This window comes from Camelus ferus, chromosome 16, assembly GCF_009834535.1.
Source record: "Camelus ferus isolate YT-003-E chromosome 16, BCGSAC_Cfer_1.0, whole genome shotgun sequence".
In the NCBI taxonomy this organism is placed as follows: domain Eukaryota; kingdom Metazoa; phylum Chordata; class Mammalia; order Artiodactyla; family Camelidae; genus Camelus; species Camelus ferus.
The window spans coordinates 40058636-40084250 of NC_045711.1; the positions used below are offsets into that span (position 1 = coordinate 40058636).

General features: G+C 35.1%; 1 protein-coding gene across 1 annotated transcript in view; it reads right to left on the reverse strand.

The window, feature by feature from the left end:
- EFCAB5 (EF-hand calcium binding domain 5) overlaps positions 1-25615 on the reverse strand; it is an 84653-nt gene that overhangs the window by 27429 nt on the left and 31609 nt on the right. The window contains exons 6-14 of the mRNA XM_032457533.1: positions 25103-25259; positions 24532-24580; positions 20789-20859; positions 12264-12419; positions 10426-10525; positions 4259-5272; positions 2564-2641; positions 2372-2464; positions 149-363 (exon numbers count right to left, since the gene is read on the reverse strand). Coding sequence (XP_032313424.1) covers positions 149-363; positions 2372-2464; positions 2564-2641; positions 4259-5272; positions 10426-10525; positions 12264-12419; positions 20789-20859; positions 24532-24580; positions 25103-25259 — 1933 coding nt within the window. The remainder of the gene's footprint in view (positions 1-148; positions 364-2371; positions 2465-2563; positions 2642-4258; positions 5273-10425; positions 10526-12263; positions 12420-20788; positions 20860-24531; positions 24581-25102; positions 25260-25615) is intronic.

The following is a 25615-nucleotide window of genomic DNA, read 5'->3' on the forward strand; positions in this document are numbered from 1 at the left end:
AAGAATTTAATGGCCATGCTCGTTGAAGTAAAGTGATGCGTTTGGTTGTATATTATTTAAGAAGAACTACACTAGGAGCAACTGAGATTCATAGATTTTTTTTAAAATAGTGACCTCACTTGTTTCACTGATAAATAATATTACTTACCTGTTCTAAGGCACTAATTTTCTCTTCTTTTGTTTCAACAAAGCCCTTCTTGAAAAAGGAGGTGAGGGCCTCGCTGACACTCAAGGGAGCATCTTCACCAACAAATGTCTCCAGAAGTTGCACAAACTGGAGCAGATTGAAGGAAACTCCATTGAAGGCACTCCTACCTTTTACTTCCTTGTAAGACTGAATATTTCGGATAATTGTGTGTAGGTCTATCAAGCAAGAAACATACATCAAACAGTAAAATAAATAATTTTATCAAAGCTCAGGAAAATTATATGAGTACTGATTGTAATGAACATTTACTACTTTTTGTCCTGTCAGGAATCCATGCCCCCTTCATGAGGACAGCACCCTCCTTTTTTTTCTTTGGGAAAACATCCCTCCCCGCGTTGTCAGTTTAGATGTATCAGGTAGTACTGAGCCTCCCCTTGCTTCAGGGACAGCCATGTGATATAGGTCTGGCCAATGACTCATATATGACAGCAATGTAATCTACTATAGGCCAATGAGAATTCGCTTCAGAACTTTTGGTGGAACTACTAGGGGAGAATCACTCTTCTTGTACTCTCATTCCTAAACTAGTAGGATGTAGGCTTAGAGATGCTCTCCTGGACATCTTTGCCACAATATAGAGAAAACTACCTAAAACTGAAATTTACACAGAGAACAGGGCCAGAGGCAAAGTGACAATGTCCCATTGCTAGTATTGAGCCTTGGATTCAGTTGTGCCTGAAGCCAGCTGCAGCTTGGACTTGCTAGTTAAATAAGTATGTAAATACCACCACTACAACCTCTTCTGCAGAGTCTTGACTAATATATTTATCTTAAAGCTCAATGTTATAACATGAAGCATATTTCATGAAAGAGCCCCAGTGATCTGTTTGATTTATTAACTAATTCAATTATTTGTGCCCTTATGCCTTACATATGAGATCTGACTTGACTTAAAAATGATCATTCATGGGAGGAGGGTATAGTTCAGTGGTAAAGTGAGTGTTTGGCATGCACGAGGTCCTGGGTTCAATCCCCAGTACCTCCATTAAAAAATAATAACAAATAAATAAACCTAATTATCGCCTCCTGCAAATGATCATTCATGCAATTTTCAAAGTGGTGAAGCAAAAATGAAATAAAGAAATTAGGCCAGGAGAGTAGGAACATGAACTAGCAATCCACAAGAGCTTGACCAACAGCATGCAACTGCACCAAATATTTTGAGAATACAAAGTTCCTTATTCAACCCATGTTTAAATGATAAAATATTTGCAGATAGAGAGAAAATAATCTTGATCTTATAAGTTCTACTACTTGATGAAAGATGAAGTGATAAAATAGCATTGTAGTAAAATATGAGTACTTGTTGGAATAACTGTTATTTTTAAATACATGGTTTACTGAGAACTAAAAGCTACTGTTTGCTCTTTTAAGTAGATCTTTCTTTATAAGTCTTCAAAAACAAGATAGATCCTCACCTGCCTCACATGTTTGGATGTGGAACCACCAGAGAGAGGAATAGCTGGAATGATTTCTTTTGTTCTATTATCTAATATCTGATTCCCTTTGTACACCTGGATCATAGCTTCAAAGTGGTTTCAGTGACAGTAAAAATTATTGTATACAGTTGGCCCTCTATATCTGCAGGTTCTGAATCCGTGGATTCAACCAATCATGGATTGAAAATATTTGGAAAAAGATTTTCCAGAAAGTTCCAGAAAGCAAAACTTGAATTTGCCACTGCCTACAAGTATTTACATAGCATTCACATTGTATTGATAACTATTTACATAGTATTTACACAGTATTAGGTATTATAAGTAATCTAGAGATGACTGAAAGTATATAAGAGGATGTACATAGGTTATATGCAAATACTGCCCCATTTTATATAAGGGACTTGAGCATCCTTGAATGTTGGTATTTGTGGGGAAATCTGGGGGGTAGTATCCATGGAGACAATCCTCTGCAGATACTGAGGGATGACAATATTAATGCATATGTTTTAGAGAGCATTCATCAATAGCACTATATGTACAATACCACCAAAAACAGTCATCTTGAACATGTTTAGATCCATCAGCTCAGGGACAAAATAATGCAAGTATCACCCTGCCATTGTGTCTTGGCTAAAGTCCAGTCTTTATTATCGGGTACCACAGTAAATTAAATTCATCAATTGGAGTGCTATCTATTACTCCTAGTTTTGTTGTTAACATCTACCTGTGAACCTGGAGTTACCATAGATTAAGTTTGCTTGTTCCTCATCTTCACATTTAGCATACTTCGTGTTCCAGGTACAAGTCAGAAGTTCACCTATAAAATACATGTTCCATAATATAGCCAACTTAAATTAACTTTCACAATGTTTTTGCTCTAGAGTATGAATGAAAGGAGGATTAAATGAAGAGTCACCTGACCATGACTTTCCTTCTATTTTTTGGGATTTGGGTTCACAGGATTTGTCTTCCTGAACTTCCTTTTTTGCAGTTTCTAAAAGGCACAAAAGAAAATGTCTATTAATTGGACATTATATATTCTATTATGTATACTAAAGTTAATAAATGAGAGAAATGCCTTGCATGTAGAACACCAAAAACTTTCTTTCAGGTACTTTCCTATATGTATGTATAGTGTCATAATCAACCACAATGGTATCAGTTAATAACTTTAGTTGATCAGAACAGATCTGTGACAAAGGCTGTTTGTTGTGCCCAAATTTGGCCATGCAAAATGAGGGCTATATTTCCTATCCTCCCTAGCAGTTAGGTGTCACTGTATGCCTCAATTCTGACCACTGAGCTGTGAAGGGAAGTGATGTGATGCCTGTCCTTTCTCCTTTCTCCTTTCTCCTTTCCTGCTGGTCAGAATGTGGACATGGTGGTGAGCTACCTTGGACCATGTGGTTGGAGAAAACACAAGACAGAAGGAGCTTGAGTCACTGCTGATTTCATGGGGCTGAGCTATCATATACCTTTTGAATTTCATACAAAAGAAACCCCTATCTTATAAGACATTGTTATTTTGTTTTGTTTTTGTTTGTTTTTTAGGTACTATCATTTAAAAAATTTTTTAAAGAGTGACATTTATTTATTCAGGTTTTGTGTGTATGTATATGGGGGAGGTAATTAGGTTTATTTATTTCTTTATACATAGAGGAGGTACTGGGGATTGAACCCAGGACCTGGTGCGTGCTAAGCATGCACTCTACCACTTGAGCTATACCCTCCCCACTAGACATCATCATTTTGGATCACTTACATATAGCCAAAATTAAGTCCTCACTAATATAACATCTGATTGAATAGTAACATCACTAATTTTTTAACTGTATCCCTACTATGTACAGAGAGCCAGAAATTAGTAGCTTTGTTTTGTGGAGAAATAAATATAACGCTGAAAAAGTGAAAGATTTTAAATTAATGATGTAGAATCTAGAACACAGTTTATCTATTGCTTAGGAATTTTAAATAAGAATTTTCTTTGGGACTGTGGAACTTCAGAATTAAAGAGTAGAGCTAAAAAAATTATGCCTAACTGATGCTCTAAGTAGCATTGAAATTGGCTCTCTAAAAGATTAGAAATTCTTCAACAAAAAGGGCATAAATTGGCATAGGTAATTCAGAGGGAAAGTCTTCTGCAGAATAAATATTTGAAATGCAAGGTGCTTTCTGTCTTAAATATGACTCCCAGAGACTCTTCTAGAACATCTTATATACAACCGAAAAAAGTGAGATACTTTTAAAATTTGAAATCAAATAAATTTTTAAAAGTGGTTTCTAGTATCAGATACCACATTTAAAACAAAAGGACTTCTACTTCCCTTTCATAGTCCAATGAAAATTTCCACATGTAACAGTACCAGAGTTCTTCCTTACAAGTGGCTTCTAGTGTAAAAGGAATTCTAGGTAAATCGACAACAGAGACTTTCTGATTTGCATGTAATTGACTGCTCAAGGTCTAGACTCATGTTAAGTAGCAAAACATGTCTGAAGTTTGCGTGACCTTATATGTCAGAAAAAGATCCTAATGGAAATAAATATTTTCTGAAAAGACTTTAAAAATCACTCTACAAAACAAGGGGCTGATGTAGGAAAACTGTGTTACTACCTGAAAGATGACTTTTTCTGTTTGATACTGAAATTTTCTCTTGCAGTTCAGAATTCATGAATAGATGCTCTTCATATATTTGTTCCTGAGTCCTTTCTTCCTGTGGAGGGACTTTAATGTCCTCAAAGGAAATATCCTCCCTAGATTTTTTACTTTCTCTTAAGATACCACTTTTTCTTGATTGTGAAGTGGAGTCTATGTCCTGTTGTTTTTCTGGAATTGTCTCTCTGTGTGGTTGTTGTTCTGCAGTTGACCCTCTGCGTGGTCCTTGTCCTGTTACTGACTCTCTGCGTGGTCTCAGACCTGCACTTGACCCTCTGTGTGGTCCTTGTTCTATTACTGACTCTCTGCTTGGTCCCTGTTCCTCAGGTGACCCTCTGCGTGGTCCTTGTTCTGTTACTGACTCTCTGCGTGGTCCCTGTTCCTCAGGTGACTCTCTGTGTGGTCCTTCTTGTTCTATTACTGATTCTCTGTGTGATCCTTGTCCTGTTGTTGGCCTTTCATATTGTCCTTGTGCAATTATTGACTCTCTGTAAAGTCCTTGCTTTGCAGTTGATTCAGCGTGGATTCCTCGCAATAGTCCTTGTTCTGGTATTGACTCACTATGTGGTGTTTGTTCTGTTATTAACTCAGTACCTGATCCTTGTTCTGGAGTTGACCCTGTGTAGGTGCCTTGTTTTGCTACTGATTCCTCATACAGTTCTTGATCTCCAGTTGACTCTCTGTCTTGTTCTTGTTCTTTGGTTGAAATTCTGTCTGGTTCTTCTTCTACAGTTGTCCCTCTCTGCTGTTCTGGTGGGCTTTGTGGTAGTGTTGATTTTCTACATTCATCATGTTTATGCTGATCTTCCGGATTTGCTAATAACTTATTTTGGGTTTTGCTAGCATGTTTGTCAGAAAGTAATGTATTCATCTCTAAGAGCACTTTGTCAAAGTCTTCATAAATGTGTTTCTGATTATCCATGTCTCCCCAGAACTCAGGTAGGTCTATCTCTCCAAATTCAATGAATGGCCCTAATGCAGAAAACAAAAAATTTACCTAAACAACTGATCTTATAATGCAGAATCAGAGCTAGTAAATTAATGTGAAAAAGCAACAGGCACAGTGATTGTAATACAGGCCTATTGCTTTGAATAAATGTCAGTTACCTTTCCCAGCAACGCAATAAAAAGCAAAAAGGCATCCAGAGGAACATAAAAGATGCTCACTACTATAAATTAGAAATAATCCCTTCCTAAAAGGTATGGTTATGGAAATGAACATGATTCTTTTGCTACTTGGGGAGTTCCTTAGACTGCCAAGGCAAATAGAATTTATCCTCTACTCTTGGCCCTCTGACAATAAGCATAGCATAGGGCTGAGGAAACAGACAAGCGTCTTCCACCTCAACTATCTTTTCAATATCTGCAATATCAAAATAAAAGCAAGTCTCTGATAATCTTTTACTGAGTTATATTTTTCCAATATTCATTTTCTCTATGTTCCCTTTTCCCTGTTTCTTTCTTCTTCATTCCTCAATTCTTTTTCTCCATAACTTATGCGGACCCCTGGTTCAGAATTTTAGGGAAAGCCTGGGTAGCATTTATGAGAATCCCACTGTTAAAGAGCAACAACAGGAAAATAACCCTGATGTTCAGGGTTACAGACAATGGAACTCATGCTACAAGACTGTCCCTCTTCTTCCCAAAACATTTAGTATTTAAGCTCTAAAACTGTGATTCCCACAATTTTCAGGAATCCTCTATGTACATTACCCATAGATTTTCAAGTATTAAGTAATACATTTTCACACAGTAGTAAATTACTGACATTCTTTGGAAAACCCATCCATTCAAAGGCTTTCTCTTTAAAAAAATAAAAATATAGCCCACAATCCTATTTGTTTTGGTAGTAATATACAAAAGATATTTTACTGTGTAAGCACAATAAAGGTGTATAAGTAAAAATGCTTGAGAGAGAGAGGTGTTGCCAAGATGCCAGAGAAGGAAGACCCTGAGCTCACCTCCGCCCATGGGCATACCAAAATTACAACTATTTACAAAGCAACTATTCATGAGAATGACCTGAGACTAGCAAAAAAAAAAAATATATATATATATTTTCCACAACTAAAAACATAAAGAAGGAATCACAATGAGACAGGTGGGGGGGGGGCAGAGATGTGGTTAGGTCAAGACCCATAACCCCAGGGAGGCAACCCACAAAAAAGAGGATAATTACAATTGAAGAGGTTCTCCCCAAGGAGCAAGGGGTCCAAGCCCGACATCAAGATCCCTAGCCTAGAGGTCCAGCACCAGGAAGATGAGTCCCCAGAAGATGAGCCCCCATAACATCTGGCTTTGAAGGCCAGCAGGGCTTATAAACGGGAGAGGCAGAGGGCTATAGGATGCAAGAGACTGGGCTCTTAATGGGCATGTGCAAAATCTCAACAGTCTAACACCCAATACAGATGCAGTAATTTGAAAGGAGCCTGGGTCAGACCTAGTTGCTAATCTGGAGAGGAAGGAGGCAATTGGGACTTCTTTTGGAACACAGATGCTGGTGGCAGCCATTTTGGAGAGCTTTCTCTACCAGAAAGACACTGGTGCTGCCAAGCATCATTTTGGAGTCCTCTCTTTAGCCTGTTACCACCAAAGGCTTACCCATTCCCCAGTGGGCCAGCACCAGCTCTGGGTAACCCCTGGGACCTGCAGCCAACTACATGGCAACCCAGCCCTGCCCATTAATGGGCTGGCAACGGTCCCGGGACCATATGGGCTGTGCAGCCAGTCACACCAGGACCTAGCCCAACCCACCAGTGTGCCAGCAGCCACATCATGAGGCAGGGCCTGGCAGCCAATCAGGCCAGGGTTCTCCCCTGCCTACCAGCACACATTCAATAGTCAGCCCTGACATAAAGAAGGGCCCACACAGCCCACATAGAGCATATAGCTCTGGTAAACAGAGGGGAGTGTACTGCTGGGATGTCTTCTACATAAGGCCACTTCTCTAAGATCAGGAAACATAAACTACCTACCTAATACATAGAAATAAGCACAGAGAATTAGGCAAATATACAATAAAAGTAGTAAATCAATCACTTACAAAGGTAGTAGGAAGGTTAAAAGACAAAAATAGTAAAATCATCTATATCCATAATAAGTAGTTAAAGGATACAAAAACATTAAACATGAGTGGGTGAGTAAAACTGAAGGTTGTTAGAACATGTTTGAACTTAAGGGATCATCAACTTAAAATAATCATGTATACATAAGTAGTTATATATGAACCTTAGGATAACCACAAACCAAAAATCTATAATAGATACACATACACACAAAGAGAAAGAAATCTATAAAGTAAAGGTAATAATCAAAGATAGTGATAATCAAATTGCAAGAGAAGAGAGCCAAAAAACAAAGGAACAAAAAAGAACTTCAAAAATAACCAGAAAACAAATTTTTAAATGGCAGTAAATACATTCCTATGAATAATTACTTTAAAAGTAAATGGTCTAAATGAATCAAAAATCATACAATGACTGAACAAATATAAAAGCAAGACCCATATCTATGCTACCTACATAATAAAGGCCATATATGACAAACCTACAGCTAACATCATGCTCAATGGTGAAAAGCTGTAAGCATTTCCTCAAAGATCAGGAACAAGACAAGAATGCCTACTCTCACTATTTTTGTTTAACATAGTATTGGAAGGCCTGGCTACAGCAATAAGACAAGAAAAAGAAATAAAAAGAATTTAAATTGGAAAGGAAGAAGTAAAACTGTCACTCTTTGCAGATGACATGATATTATATACAGAAAATCTTAAAGGCATCACAAAAAAATCTAATAACTAATAAATAAATTCAGTAAAGTTGCAAGATATAAAATTAATATACAGAAATCTGTTCCATTTCTGTACACTAACAATGAACTATCAGAAAGAGAAGTTAAGGGAACAATCCCATTTACCACTGCATCAAATAGAATAAAATACCTGGGAATGAATCTAATAGGAAGGTAAAAGACTGGTACTTGGAAAACTATAAGACACTGATGAAATAAATTGCAGATGACACAAATGGAATGATATACTGTGTTCATAGACTGAAAGAATCAATATTGTTAAAATGATCATACTACCCAAGTTGATCTACAGATTCAATGGAATCTCTGTTAAAACACTAATAACATTTTTCACAGAACTAGAACAAATAATTCTAAAATATTTCATGAAAACACAAAAGACTCTTATAGCCAAAACAATCTTGAGAAAGAAGAACAAAGCTGGAGACATCACATACCATGATTTCAAAATATTCTACAAAGCTACAGTAATCAAAACAGTATATTACTGGCATAAAAACAGAATGGAGATCAATGGAACAGAATAGAGAGACTGGAAATGAACCTACACTTTTACTGTCAATTACTCTACAAAAAAGAAGGCAAGACAGCCTCTTCAATAAATGGTTTTGGGAAAAATGGGCAGCTATATGCAAAAGAATCAAGCTGAATTACTCTCTCACACCATATACAAAAATAAACTAAAAATGGATTAAAGATTTAAATGTAAGACCTGAAAACATTAAACTCCTAGAAGAAAACATTGGCAGTATGCTCTTTGACATCTTTCTTAGGGGTATATTTTTGGACATGTCTCCTCAGGTAAGGTAAACAAAAGCAAAAATAAACAAATGGAACTACAGCAAACTAAAAGCTTTTGTACAGCAAAGGAGACTATCAACAAAACAAAAAAGGCCTACTGAATGAGAGAAGATATTTACAAATGATATATCCGGTAAGGGGTTAATATCCAAAACAAAGAATTCATACAAACCAACATTAAAAAAACAACCTGATTAAAAAATGGACCTGAACAGACTTTTTTTTCCTAAGGAAGATGTACAGATGGCCCACAGACAGATGAAAGATGCTCAACATCACTAATCATCAGGGAAATGCAAATTGAAACCACAATGAGATACCACCTCACACCTGTCAGAATGTCTATCACCGAAAAGACAACAAATAATAAGTGTTGGCAAGAATGTATAGAAAAGAGAACCCTCATGCACTATTGGTGGTATTGTAAATTGGTGCAGCAGTTACGGAAAACAGTATGGAGATTCCTCTTTAAAAACAGAACTGCCATATGATCCAGCAATTTTACTTCTGGATATTTACCTGAAGAAAACAAAAACAGTAATTTGGAAAGATATATGCACCCCAATATTCATTACAGCATGATTTATGATAGCCAAGATATGGAAGTAACCTAAGTGTTCATCAACAGACAAATGGATAAAGAAGATGCAATATATACATACACACACACACAGACACACACACACAGAGAAATATTACTCACCCATAATAAATGAAGTCCTGCCATTTGCAACAGCATGGGGGTGATAAATAAGGCAGACAGAGAAAGACAAATACTGCATGATTTCACTTAAATGTGAAATCTAAAGTGCAAAACAAACAAGCAAAACAAAACAAAAACAGACTCACAGATACAGAGAACAAATGGGTCTTTGCTAGAAGGGAGGCAGTTGGGGCGTGGGTGAAACAGGTGAAGGGAATTAAAAGGTATAAGTCTCCAGTTATATAATAAATAAGTCAGGGGGATTTAATATACAGAATAAGGAATATGGTCAATAGTATTGTAATAACTTTGAAGGGGGACAGATGGTTACTAGACTTATCATGGTGATTATGTCCTAATGAATGAAAATGTCAAATCATTATGAAGTACATCTGAAACTAACATAATATTGTACAACAATTATATTTCAATAAAAATGCTTCAGGAAAGGAAACATTTTTCTTAGAAATCTTAGAATTCCAAGTTGGACATTAAAACTGGAATTACCATTACCAACTTAATTTCCAAAATATCCAGACTGTCAGTAAAGCACTCCTTCAACTGTGAATGAATTTAAAATTGAGTTCTAGAAGAGTTCTGACCTAACAGCTTTTAGTATTGCACTATAGTGAAAAATACATCTAGTTGTGATGAAGAGTGAATTTTGGGGAATGAAGAACTAAATGCAGCTATCATGATCTAAGGGAGATGTTATATGAAGGGATTCCATGGGGATAGAATGACCTCGTATTATCATATCAGTGTCTTGCATCACACCAGCTTGAGCGTACTCCCTCTGGGTGGCACTTACACTGTCTTGGGTTTCTGAGTAAACTTCTGAGCACTTCTGAACTTTGGTCATAGAATGTTTCCAGCAAGGCCAATGTCCTCTGCCGATCCAAAAACCCTACCTAAGCAGAAAGTTTGCAATTAGTTGTTATAGGAGATTTAAAATTTTTATGTAGATGGAATATTGAAGATATCATCATCACCACCAGCACCATCATCATGTAAATAAAAGCTGCGAATCAAAATCAGGAAAGCTGTATCTTTCCTTTAGGCTTATACTCTACTTCCCCTTCTGTGACATGTCAAAATGCCTTGCACTTAGTAGGTGCTTAAATATTTGTTGTTACTGACTCAATTGCTAAAATCAGTATATGATGTTCAGTTCTTACCTAATCTGATCTGTGTATGGCATTTGGAATAATTAACTGCTCTCTACTTGTTCTTGTTTTGCATTGTTTTCATCTTGAGAAAAAATTTAATTACAGAAACATACAGAAAATGATAAAACTAACACTTGTGTTCCCAACACCCAGAAATGATGTTTGTTAACATTTTACATATGTATTTTAAATACTGATATCATAGTACATGTGTCCTTGCTTTTACTTACTCAACATTGAGACTGATTCATGTATGTAAAGAAATATATTTTATTCCTTTTAACTGTTGTATGGTATTCTATAATATGAAAACATTCCAATTTTTAGAAACATCCCTCTATGGATGACCATATATACTATGTAAGATCCACTCAGATAAAGATACAAAACATTTTCACCATCGCAAGAAGGTTTCTTCATGGTTTCTCTTAGTCAATAATTCCCCTGAATGTACTTATTACCCTGATATTTATCACTATAGATTAGTCTTTTTAAATTTCATATAATTGGAATTATATAATATATACCCTTTTACTTAAACATAAGATAGGACACCATAAATCTCCTAGAAGAGAACATAGGCAAAACATTTTCTGACATAAATTGTAGCAATGTATTCCTAGGTCAGTCTACCAAAGCAATAAAAATAAAAGCCAAAATAAACAAGTGGGACCTAATTATACTTACAAGCTTTTGCATAGAAAAGGAAAGTAGAAACAAAACAAAAAGACCATCTATGGACTGGGAAAAAATATTTGCAAATGACATGACTAATAAGGGATTAAGTTTCAGAATATACAGACAGCTCTTAAAATTCAGTAACAAAAACACCGAACAACTGAATCAAAAAATGGGCAAAAGAGCTAAACAGACATTTCTCCAATGAAGACATACAGATGGTCAACAGGCATGTGAAAAAAATGTTCAGTATCACTAATTATTAGAGAAATGCAAATCAAAGCTACGATACCTCATTTACACTGGCCTTACACTGGTCAGAATGACCATCATTAAAAAATTCACAAACAATAAATGCTGAAGAGGATGTGGAGAAAAGGGAACCGTCCTACACTGTTGGTGGGAATATAAATTGGTACAGCCACTATGCAGGACAGTATGGAGTTTTCTTAAAAACTAAAATATACTTACCATATTATCCAGTAATCATACTCCTGGGCATAACATCCAGAGAAAACTATAATTCAAAAAGACACATGCACCCCAATGTTCACAGCAGCACTATTTACGATAGCCAAGACATGGAAACAAACTAAATGTAATTGATAACAAATCAAATCTGAATCTGATGATAACAAAATACAGTTTGTATTTTGTATGTCCTATTCTCCTCCTAGTAATTCATTTTCATTATCAATCCACAACAGATTGGATATTAAAAATGTCACCATCAACAATGGCCTAAAACTGGTCCTTCACAACAAATAGTCTGGGAAGCACTGCTTTAAGGGTCTTACCCTACCTTCCCACGGTCACAATGCAGGAAGAGTTCAGCAAACATCTGCTTCCTCATGTCAGTTTTGATGACTTCCCTGAATTCTTCAGCATAGTGGCAAAGGTGCTTAAGGAGCTCCTCAAACATTTCACTTTTAAAGTCTGCAATGTGCGAAGAGATGAACTGCAGAGAAAAAAAGGATAAATAACTGATATAAAACTGTGCTATTTACTTGGATTTTTCCCAAGGATTCAGTAGATGTGCATGAAATTACTGGCTGCAACTTTCCCCCATATCATCTACTTGTCACTTAGATAACGCATTTTCCTGTTAGGGCTATTCTACAGGCTATGCTGCAGAGAGAGGCGAACAGTACAGCCCCAACACCATACACCAGTGAGACCAGGTATTTTTGGAACAATTTTCCTCTAGATCACATCAGTGTTATATGGGGCAGTTTTTAACCTCACAGTATGAAATAGCAACAGTCATAAAATGTTGTCTGTTAATTAATAGTTCTAAAACTTGAATGTAGTATTTCTTTTGATGCATGTGATATGAACATGTGTTTTCCAAGACTGGCTACATTTAACTATTGGAGTATAAGGGACAGAGGGTGTGGGGTTTTTTTGTTTTTGTCTTCTGATATTGCAATAAGCTATCCTTTGCCTATGATTTGTTTTTTCTTTTGAAAGTGTAGAGTCTGAAAATATCGATGCTCTTGGGCCATTTCTCTGGAGCCCTGTTGAACAGATTCCCAGAAGTGGGATTGCTTGCTTAGAAGGTAAATGTATCTGTATTTTTGATAGGTTTTGACATCAGGCTTGTACCCTTTTGCACTCCCACCACTAATGTATTAGTTTCTCCTTGGCCTCATAATCAGTGTGTATTGTCTTCTAGATTTCTGCTAATTTGATAGGTCAGGAACATTACAATCTTGATCTACGCGTGACTGGAAGTCTCTTGTGGTAAAGAGAAATGGATCAAGCACTGGAAGAGTTTCTGAGTGGACTCCTCTTTAAGTGGTAGTCCAACTCACAAGTCAGTGATTCTTCCTCTGCCACAAGCACAGTGACAGCCAAATTTGTACTGAATGATTCTGCTTCCGTAGCCAGAAGTGATCAAGCCACAGGAAGATATTTAACCTAAACAAAGCCATTCAGATTCTCAACACTGGGAATTAGGAATTAGGACTGGAGAATGACCAGTTGGTATCTAAGAGGGGGTGGACCTGTGAACATAACCTTAAGATTAGTTGGGTGTCCAGAGTCCTCCATGTGAATTAAGGATGTAGAAAAATCTGTAAATAGAGACAGATGAAATGGAAAGCAGAGAGAGAAGAGTCTTGTTCTTCCATTCCCTCTTCTAGTCTTTTCCCAAAGTCAGACCATATTCCTGCCTTTGGTTTCTGCACATTTCATTTTCAGCTATGTTAGCTGAGGCTGGTTTCTGTTTCTTGCAATTAAGGAATAACGACCAATACAGTTTGTTTAAAATGTATCATTTTTTGGACATATTTCATTAACATTTGAAATGAAGATTACAGTTGATATTTCACTTCCTCATTAATACCATCTAGGCAAATTTAGGATATATTATGTAAGAGATACATTAGGCTTGAATCCATGCTAAGAATCGTAAGTCATTATTCAACTGGCATAGAGATCAAAAGAAGAAAATTTAAAGCAGAGCAAAGGAGCTTTTCTAAATATTTCATTTCCTTGGATACCTAAACCTCCTAATTGTCATTTTTCTTTTTTTTTTTTTTAACATTTTTTATTGATTTATAATCATTTTACAATGTTGTGTCAAATTCCAGTGTTCAGCACAATTTTTCAGTTATTCATGTTATACATGTTATACACACTCATTGTCACATTTTTTTCTCTGTGAGTTATCATAACATTTTGTGTATATTTCCCTGAATTGTCATTATTCTTGAAGGATCAATGAGCACAATTAAGTTCTTATCTGTTACCTTGGGAAGCAGAATAGTATACTGGTTAAGAACTCACATTTTGGAGCTTGTCTGGGTTCAAATCCCAGTTCCCATATTTACTAGCTGAGTAAACCTGGACAAGTCACTGGACTTCCCAATTCCTTAATTTGTGAAGTGGGTACCACAGTAGCTATCTCAGCGGGTCATGGAGAGGATCCTTTGTACGTACAGAGCATAGGTGTTTCACGCAGTAAGTTCTCTGCAGTCATTGCTCTTGTCTCCTCTTGAGTTAGGTAAGAAATTGACCAAGAAAGTTTTCTTTATAGAATAAAAACCCTCTTAGCTAACATACGTATTTAGAAGGAAAAACCCAATGAGATCAATGGTTCTCAAAGTGTGGTCCCTTGGGAGCTTGCTAGAAATGCAAATTTGGGCACCCTATTCTAAGCCTACTGAATCAGAAATTGTGGGGAGACCCAGAATCTATGTTTTTAAAAGCCCTCTGGGTGATTCTTACGCTTAATTCACTAAAGTTTGAACCAGATGATCTGGGGCAACTGGTCCTAATTATTTCAGTATTCTAAGATCCTATTATTCAATCCTTTGTGACTTTTTGCTTAAACAGTAGGTACTTTTTCAAATTACTGATAAGGTAGAATTATTGAATAATTGACATTTTCTGGCAATACTGTGGCTCAATCCTTTAATGCTGAAATAAAAATTACTGATTCATGAAAAGAAACATCTTGTTTTATATTAAGCTTTTGGGAATTGACCTCAAAGCCATATGAGTTCTCTGGCTATGGAAATGCTATTAAATCAAGAATTAATTTAACTGTTTCTCCAGGAGACACTTTAACATTCTGGATTTATAGCCTATGGGTTTTCTGAGTGAGCATGTTCTGTAAGCGTGGGCTATAAGACGTAAAAGACTACCAGTTGAACTACAAATCAAACTCCAGATAGAATAATTACAGCAGTTTGCCAGAATCTCTTGTAAAAACAGAAAAAGTGAAAACATATGGTAGGCTTTGTGTTTTCATATCCTCCCAAGGAATGAATCAATTAATATCTATAAACTCCAAAATGATTGCTTAGATTAATTTAAGAATATAATTAACTACTAATGTCCTTCAGTTTAATCACTTTGTGAGCTGTTAAACATTTGAACTGTACTTAATCAAGTTGTCTGTATGTGCTAGTCCAAATGTAATGAATTATAGGCTTTTCCTTTCTGACTTGGAAACCAAACTGTTGAGAATGTGGTAAATGTCACATTTAACAGGTTGGTAACTACCATTAGATTCTACAGCTTTGGGATTCACACATATTTAATTCCCACTTGTCCTTGGTGAGCAGGTGATGGGTGGCCAGAGTTTCCTCAATGATCAGATGGGAGATAAGCTCAAAGAAAATGAACTCCTCAATTAGAGTGACCAGCTGCCTCATTTTGCCTGAAAGCCTCAGGTACTGAGAAATCCTTCAGTCAGTTCCAGGTAAACCAGGATGGTTTTAAATCCTCTTCTCTGATCCATGCTAATGGTCTAATCTAAACCTCTGGAAGCATGCTGTGCTGTATCCTTCTTTGTATAATAAACTGTCTCTGTAAGTATCTGCAAAGGAAACTTTGCAGCCTTTGTGTCTTTGAAATCTTTTTATCTCCATCCCACTGGGACAAACATAAACTATATAAAGGTGTTATAATTCTGTGGTATGCATTCACCCATTCTTGATCCTTTTATTGTATTTAGATAATCACAAGATAAGGAATATCTAAATGTTTATTATAGATAACTGGGAATGGTGAACACAAATGACAATATGAGTCAAGATTCTGGTGCCCAGAATGAGCAGAACTGATAAGCAGGACACACATCCCTGGAGAACAGTCCTTTAAAAAGATTCACTCTTGTCTGAGAAAACTATACTTTGTATTACTTTGGAGGCAAGAGTTTAGGGGACTAACTATGAAATAGGATCAGGGAAGAAACATCTATCAGTCCAGAGCCAATAGATAGCACCAGTAGATACAGAAGTGTGTCAGTCTCTGAAGCCCCCAGAGTTGGGAAGGATGATCTGCATTGATAAGAGGTCAGCCTCTTTCACCTCCTCACTCCAGGGTCTTTGGAGGCTCTCCTCTACCCGAGGCCATCCCTATCCTTCACTCCATGAACCCTTGTTACACTAAAGGTCTTGTATACAGTCATCACCAATGGTTTAGAGATAAGAAAGTTCCTTTCCCTGATAATGTGTGGTGATGCTCTCTTCTTCAAGGACCATTTTCCCCCACAGAAATAGTTACTCTTATTAAGAACTCCATTTCAGGAACTTTGAAACCAAACACCCCAGCCACTATGCAATATATTGCTTCTATTTGGAAAATGGATTCCAATTTCCAAACAACCAATCATCTTACAGAAACTGTTTTTTGGAGAGGGGCATACAGCCATTTGTGGGACTATCATTTAAAAAATTATGGGCACTTTGACAACTCAGGGTAAACTCTGCCTTAAAAAGCACTAAGAAAGGGGTGGAGGAAGGAGAGATTAAGAGTTTGGGATTAACAGATACACATTTAAAAAAAAATACTACGAAAAATTTAGACAGATTTACCTCTTTGACTTCTCTTGAAAAAGATTATTAGGAGATTCTTAATCAAAACAAAGGGAATTTGTGGAGTTCAAAGAGTCCAGGAAATTATAAAAGAACCCTCTTACCTAAAAAGTTAACTATATTTTCTATAACCACATTAATGATGTTTAGATAAAACAAATATACCTGAAATGATTTTCTTCTCTTTTACTTGAAATAGCTTTCTTTCTTTCTTAATTTGCTTATATTTTGATCCTTCCACTCCCTGTAGGCTACTCTGGTTCCACCCGGTGTATGCATGCACATGGACATAAATGCCTGCATACACCCACCCACAGGCACACTCCCACACAACAATGCATTATTTGGTCCTTAAGGGTAAGAAATACAACTCTAATTTTGACATCTTTCCTAGCACAGAGAGCAAATAATATACCTTTAAGAGACTGGAAGCAAGTATTCTAAAACAGTTATTTTTAGTCTTCATTTACTCAAATAAAACAGATAAAAAGTGAGAGAGAGGTTATAGTCAACAAAAAAGATCATCTGTTCATTTATCCATCAGAAAACAGACATGCTAGGAAAATAATATACATTTGGAGTATCTGTGACCATTCATTCTGTCCATTTGTCTTTTCTCTATAGTAATCATTACTCAGCGACTCCACTTTCTCCAAACAGGCTCCATCCTGAATGCTAATCATACTGCTTTTTACAGAGGGGCAATTCCATGACATAGTATCTCCACTGGGTGGCACCTGTGTCTAATATGTTGACTTTAAACACGACATTTACAATTTCATTTTACTCCACTTTCATTGAATGAGTGCTGACAAAATAGCCTTAAAGCAAATCTCTTTAAAAGCAAGTGTTCCATCCATGTTGTACACGTGAAACTTATAAACCGATGTTACCTCAATAAAAAAGAAAATTTTAAAAAACAAGTGTTCTAAACACAACTTCCATGTCATATGTCATGTCTTAATAATTTATTGATCAGATAATTAAATATTTTCAATAAATTTTTGTATATAAGAAATAGTTTCTTGGCTTCTTTTGATGTAACAGCTCTTCACTCTAATGAAAATGCCTGAATGTGTGCTGTTTGCATTTCAGGAAGAGAAATCGGGAAATGTCAGAAAAACTAATATTAATAGCCCAAATCATCCATTAAAACAAAAATGTATTCATACACACACACACACACACACACACACACACACATATATAGATATTTACATCTGCAAAGGTATTATGTAGAACGTTAATGAGTTTGTATCAAGTATACATCACCCTTATCCATCTTCTCCTTTAATTATATGGACATACATACAAACATACACATATATACACATACATATCATATATAATATATATGTTTATTCATATATGATATGTGTATATGTTTATATGTTTTATGTATATGCATATATTTGTTGAATTAATCAAATGAATGGAGAGAAAAGTAAAACTGATATCATTACTAAATCACAACATTCAATACCAGAAAATAATTAGGAAATGTCTATACTGTTTTGAGGTGAAAAGAAGATGTGACACAATTACAGTATACCCATTCAAGGTATAGTTTTAGAGGCAATATGCATGATATTCAACATAAAAGAATTTAGAAGATACAGTACCCTTGTGAACTTCCTGAAAAAATGACTTTACAGTGAATTTAGCCAATTGAGAGAGGAATCAAAATAAATAACTCAGAAATATCAAAGTCATTGTAAAAGGACAGAAAGTGAGCCTCAAATCCACTTGAATATTAGACTAAGATTAATCAACTATGGGAACTGTAATTACAGAGAAGAAAGTGAATGGTGTAAATCTGGATAAAATAAAAATTTTAAAGTAACTAATTAAAATTGGGAAACACAAGAAAAAAGATACGAGGAAATGTTAACCTTCATCTTTTATAGTAGGATGTCAACTGTTGTTTCTATAACTGAAATATGTGATTTAAAAAAATAATGACTGCAAGCTTTTCTGATCTTTATCATATTGTCTTTTCTTAGAATGATTTTAGAATAACTTTTGGGCAGATATGTTCAATTTCAATAATTCCCTTATTTTTAACTTCAATTTTTCTTTTTTTCTGTTGGAATCAAGTACAATTAAGTACTTTTTACTTTAAGTAATTAAATTTCTATAATAGAATTTATGATCATCTACATTGCTATATACTCATCTGTCTACTGAGACATAAAATGTAAAGCTGTTTTAAATGATGTTCACCTAAGAGTATCAATGGTTATTTCTGGGTAAGAAATTTATGATGATTATTAAATCCCCTTCTTAGTACTTCTATGTCTTGTTTGAATTATTTTTTGAGCATGATAATTTTCATAAAACTGAAAATTTTTTCCTTAGAAAAATATTTCATGGTGTTAACAAGAATTAATTCCAGGTTACAAGAATATATACATTGTTATTCTATTTTCATATTTATCTGTGTTTTAAAAAATCTCTACCCCATCACATTTTAAAAAGTTTTAAGATTATCATTTCTCATCTGAGTAAACATTCAGTAGCATTCCATAAAATTAAATGTAAGATTTTAACCCAAGAACTATTAGAGTATTTTTAAATTTCTAAATAATTGGGCTTACATAATTTTAAAATTTATTATGTTCCAGTTTTATTACATAATAATAAGAGACCACAACGTGTAAGATTTCTAGTTTTTGGAACTTGTAAGGTTTTCTTGGTGGTCTATTTATGATAAATTTTGATCAATATTCCATGAAAACTGGAACAGGGTCACTGTAGGGACTGAAGTTCTATACATACTTATACAATGTCTTATTGATAATATTAACAAGTTCTTTATAGTCTCATTTTTTTTGCCTCTTTGACTTATCAAATACTTTTTTTTAAAGTTTTATTTCTTCACATCATACATAAAAATTAACTCAAAGGATCAAAAATTTAAATAGATGTATATGTAAGAGTAAACAGTTTAGGATTGGCTAGCTCAAAAAATCCCTGCAGGCTTTGGGGCATAGGGGCAGTCTCTAGTTATATGGCACCTGGACTTGGGCTGACTTAGGGAAGAGGAAATGTTGACTTGGTGAGTGAGACTCATATAAGGAGGTGGTTCCAGAGCATGTGCTCTGGATTACAGAGGAGATACAAACAACTCTGGCCATTAGTTGGCCCGGTGACTAATGGATGCCAAATAGACAAATATAGAATATAAGAAACCAGAACATAATTGAGACAGGATTGTCAAATTCTTATCTATCTGGTAATCATTTCAAGAAGGATTCCAGAAATCCTTCATACAGAACCTTGAAATTGTATATAATGCATAGACATCACCTTCAATGGAGCAAGGATGTAAGAGAGGAGAAGGAGAAAGTTATCTTGACTCTGTGACTCAGCAGAAAACAAGGGGAATTAGAGGAAAGACATGAGAGGAAAAAAAAACAGGCTACAGAAGACTTGGGACTCTGGTGCCATTAAATTGCTTCTTTTGTTCATTCCCTTACAATAGAATCATACTTTCTCAGGTGTAGACTTTGAAGCCAAGCTGCCTGAATACTAATTTCCCCAGCTCCACTAATTGTGAGACTTTGTACAAGTTATTTATCCTTTCTGTATCTCTGTATCTTCATCTATAAAAGTAGGAATAAGAATTGCTGAGATTATCTGAGCTAATATGTAGATAGCTTTGAACAGCACCTGGCCCATTGGAAATGCTTTGTAAGTTTTAGACCTCATTATTATTTGTATAATCAGATTTCACTGAATATGAGAAGGTGGTTTTTCTGATTTTACCCGAAGGTGTCAGTAGAAGTTCTTCACATACATCGTGAGTACCACTGATTGAAAGAAATTGCAAGATGCTTTGATTAAAAGATGTAACCTTTCAGAAGGGTTAAAATATTTTAAAATGTACATCTTAGAATCAATAAAATAAATCACTATGCTTTCATTTAACTCTAAGTTAATGTATATGTGGCATTAACCAAAAGACAATTGAAACTAGCAAAATAATGTAACTTCTTACTTCTATAAATTCCATTTTGTTCAATCTTGGTTCCATTGAGTCAGTAATATCCAATTCTTTGCAGCATTCTTCTAATTATGGAATAAAGATTATTTGATAGTTTGGTTATAATACATTCATATTTTATATTCATTTTATAGTATCCCCAAAAGAACATAAAATTCTTACTGTCCATCAATATTTGTAACAGAGTAAATGATGTTTAGTTAGATAACATTCCGATTACTACAAAATTATCATTTTGCCTGGCTTCTATTTAAGCAAGCAAACCAAACACTGAAAAGAACATGCCTACATTTTTAACAGCCATGTCAAGATAAAGCAGAAACAAACAGGCACATCAGTAGTTATAAAAGACTAAAAATACCTGTGTTGCTTTATGTTAGCATTTATGCTAGCAAGTCCTAAAACAAAACACTTCTACAAACTTTCTTTTTGAATACTTTATTTTGTCTTTAATATTTTTAGATTAAATTTTGTCTTTAATGTTTTATGTTAAATAAATAATATATGAATATGTTCTTCTGGTAAAATAGTTAAATAATATAAAAAGATAAGCAGTAAAACTTGAAAATGTACCTTTTTCCCTACCTCCCACCAGCACTTTCACTCCCCTCTCCTCCAGAAGTAGCCACTGTCAATGGTTGGTTATCACTCTTCCAGGAAACGTTCTATGCATTTTTATGTGTGTATGTGTGTGTATACATTTTTTGTTTTTCTATACATAAAAATGATCATGTTGATCTGTAACTTGCTTTTTTCATTAACCATTCATCTTGTAGATCTTTTCAAGTAGGATTTGAAGCTCAGAGGGCAGGTTTGGGATAGAAATATGAATGAGAGCCAGCTAAAGTCATAGGTTTAAATAAGAAAACCCAGGGAGTGTGTAAAGTGATAATAGAGTCAAAAAGGAAACTCTGGAAAACAACATTTAAGGTACAAATAAAAGAAGAACAAAGAAATAAAAATGTTAAGAGGTGATCAAAAATAAAAGAAAAAATGAAGAGAAAGTGATATCACAAAAGCCAAGCAAAAAAGAATTTCATGGATAACAGAGTGATCAATAACAGTGAATGTGGCAGTAGGTTCAAATAAAGATTTTTTTAAACTTCCATTTGATATAACAATTATATGATCCTACTGACCTTACCAAGACACAAACACATAAGTTGTATGAAAGCTCATGATAAAAGAATTAATACACCAGTTTCCTCTCCTACTTCCTACTTATTATGGGCTGGTACATAAAAAGATTCTTTAGTCACTCTTGATTTTTGTTAATAATTTATTATGAGATATCAGGTATCATCATAAGAGGACTGTATAAACTTTACTGTAAGTTTACACATTAGATGCTCTTATCCCCATCCCACACTTTCCCTCAAGCTCTGGAAGATTATACAAGCCAGACTCGTTTCTATCTACAACAGTTGTTATTAAGTATATGTGTCTGTCCCTTGGCTGGACTTGGAGCAACTTAAGGGCAAGAAATATGTTTTAGTCCTCTTTGCATCCTCTACCCCATCACAGTATCTGGAACTAAGTGAGGGCTCAACAAATATTGACAGATTGAAGGAATGGCACAGAAAATAAATACTATATAGTATAGGAGGTGAGAGGAGAAGAAATCATTGTCAACCAGAGTGTCTGAAATTTCTCTAATTTTATCACAGTCTCAAGTAGAGCCCTCTTAACTCATTCCTTCTGTACTTACATAAAATACTAAATGAATAAAAGAAGTTATTTCAAAGGTTCTCTGAAAGAGGAGTTGAGGTTGTGCTGACTGTGGAGAATTAAAATTTTTAGATAGGCTGCAAACAGGTAAAAGGAGAAAAGGTTGTCAGCAAGGCCCAAATCATGTTTGGGGACCAGTGATTGGGAAGATAGGAAGCATACTTTATTTTTAAAAGTGAGAACATATTTCAGACATCTATAGTTATCAATGTAATAAAGTGGTCAAAATTCAATTGCTACTGTTGGTGGGAATGTAGATTAGTGCAGCCACTATGGAGAACAGTATAGAGGTTTCTTAAAAAACCAAAAATAAAGTTACCATATGACCCAGCAATCCCACTTCTGGGCATATACCCAGAGAAAACTCTAGTTCAAAAAGATACATGCCTCCCAATGTTCACAGCAGCACTATTTACAGTAGCCAAGACATGGAAGCAACTTAAATGTCCATTGACAGATGAATGGATAAAGAAGATGTAGTATACATAGTGGAATGTTACTCAGCCATAAAAAAGAATGAAATAATGCCATTTGCAATAAATGGATGGGGCTGGAGACTTTAGTATTAAATGAAGTAAGTCGGACAGAGAAACTCAAATATCCTATATATCACTTATATGTGGAATCTTGAAAAAATGATACAAATGAACTTATTTATAAACCAGAAATAGACTCACAGACATAGAAAACAAACTGTGGTTACCAAACAGGAAAATGGTGTGGGGAGGATAAATTTTGAGTTTTGGGGTTTACAGGGTACTATACTCAATGATCTTGCAATAACCTATAATGGAAAAGAATCTGTAAAAGAATATATATATACATGTATAACTGAAACTAACACAACATTGTAAATCAACCATACATCAATAAAAATAAGTTTTAAAAAAGAAAAAATTCAATTGAAAAAATCAGTTGGGTATAAATTATGTAAATCTTAGGACCCAAACTCTAGTTCTTATTCAACAAGTCATAATTTTTTGCTTAATCTACTATAAAAAAACTTTTGAAAACAAAATCATCAAAACATGTGGTTCTCCATAGGTGTAGTACTGTCTCCCGCTCCCCTCAGTGAGCATGGTGGAAATTGGCAGGTGAGTTTTTGTTGTTACAATGATGGGGAGCAGGAGGAGGGACAGAATTCCTGCAATTCCTGCACAATAAAGACTTTCCCCCTCCTGCCAGACATTTAAGTAGATGAAAAATTTGCTTAGAATAATTTTGAGTCTAGAAGCTAATTCTACTTTACGTATAAACACAGACCATATTTTTGCTGTTGAATTTTCTAAGAATGTAACTACTAGGAAAATTTGAAAGAAGATTGTACTTTGCTTCATGTTGGAACTTTACTGAGAGTTGTTCACCATTTTAAAAAGTGTATAATTGAAGGTAATATCATAAATTGCCTCTGAACTCCAATGTAACACACCTGTATTAGTCTACATTTGTAGCTCTCCTGTTCATGGGGTTTCTACATATATATATAAATCTATTCATTTTGCCCTTATTTCAAAATGGCAAATGCAAAGAAAATGGCAGATCGGATATAATTTTACTTTTCTTGTATCTAAACATTCATTATAAGTAGATACAAATGTCTGACTACTCCATATGTCTTTTAGTGAAGTTGTAACTGAGTTTTACATATTGAAATACAATACATATAATTGTTATGTCTTTCATTGTGCTTCTCCTTTATATCACAGTTATGACATATCTTTCTTTTAAAAGTCTGTGTATGTAAGCAATATTTTCTAGCAATTTGATAGGAAAATAAAGGGTTATTATAAAATATTTGTAATACAATGGGGCATTCAACTAAAAGAATTAAAAATCACTGTTTGTTTCTCTACATTCTCCATCTGTTAAAAGCAAAAGAGCTTAAGTACATCTATAAGAGCTTTGAATAATATTTACCTCAATATTGGCCATCTTAATTCAGCATCTCTCCCCATACCCCCCGAAAAAAGAGAGAGCAATATAAACGCTGCAGGAATGGGCAAGCTTACCAAGCTGGAAATCTGGATTTTGAAAAAATTCATGAAGAACATTCTGAATCTGAAAATCAAAGAAAAGAGGCCATATATTACTTCTCAATAACCACACATTTAGTATTTTAGACTAAAAGTCATCTACAGTCTTTCAACTTAAGTTCTGGGTAATTCTTCTAGCCCAGGGACAGAAATAGTAATTACAAATATTTAGTTTATAGAATATTTCAAAGTATATAAAATGCTTTTGCAATGTCCTCAGTGATTTCTAACCATTTTGTGTGAGAACTAGGATGCTAAGAGTGTCGCATTTTTACCTGCTCCAAGGACTTTTCTAAGAACCCTCAGACACTGGGCATGATGGAGCTAAGGCACCTTTGGCAATTAACTTGGCAATCCAAAGAATCCTTTATAAATCCTTTTTTTTTAATGTTCAAGAGAAAATTGGCCAGACAGGTCAAGAACTGACTTACCTCAACAGGTAAATTTAGAAAATTTAGAGGGAGGCTTCTACCACTCTGCTCAGTATTGGGCAGTCAGCCTCTCATCACCCATCCCACCTACCCTTGAGAGATACCCTCTTTCTTACCACTGCCATAGGAATCATTCCTTTGGGGTCTAGAATCCACTCGGTGAACTGCTCCTGCAAAGCCTGTTTCCGTGTGTTGGCCACGTTGGCTTTGACTTTATTTAGGTGTTCTCTTTGTTCTCGTTTCTGTTTAACATTCTCCTTCATCTTGGATACTCTGAAGGATGTAGAAAAAGAATACATCTTGAGCTAAGACCACTGGATTTGATTCAGACTGTTAAAATGGCAGAACAAAAGAGTTCAGAGCCTCATCCAAACTTTGTACCTGTCTTTTCTCCATGAAATCTTTCTTGATTCAAGCCTGCTGTGATCCCTGCTTTCCCCAGCACTTACTGAATTCAGCATTAATCATAAACTGCTTTTTACTATTATTTGACTTTTTATAGAGGTAGGCCTTATTTTACTCAACTAAATACTATACTTAAAAAGTACTAAGAATAGCCCCAGAAGCTGCTACGTATACCCTAAAAGCAAGGTTGGATGCACTAAGGCCTAAATGTGGCAGACCTCTCT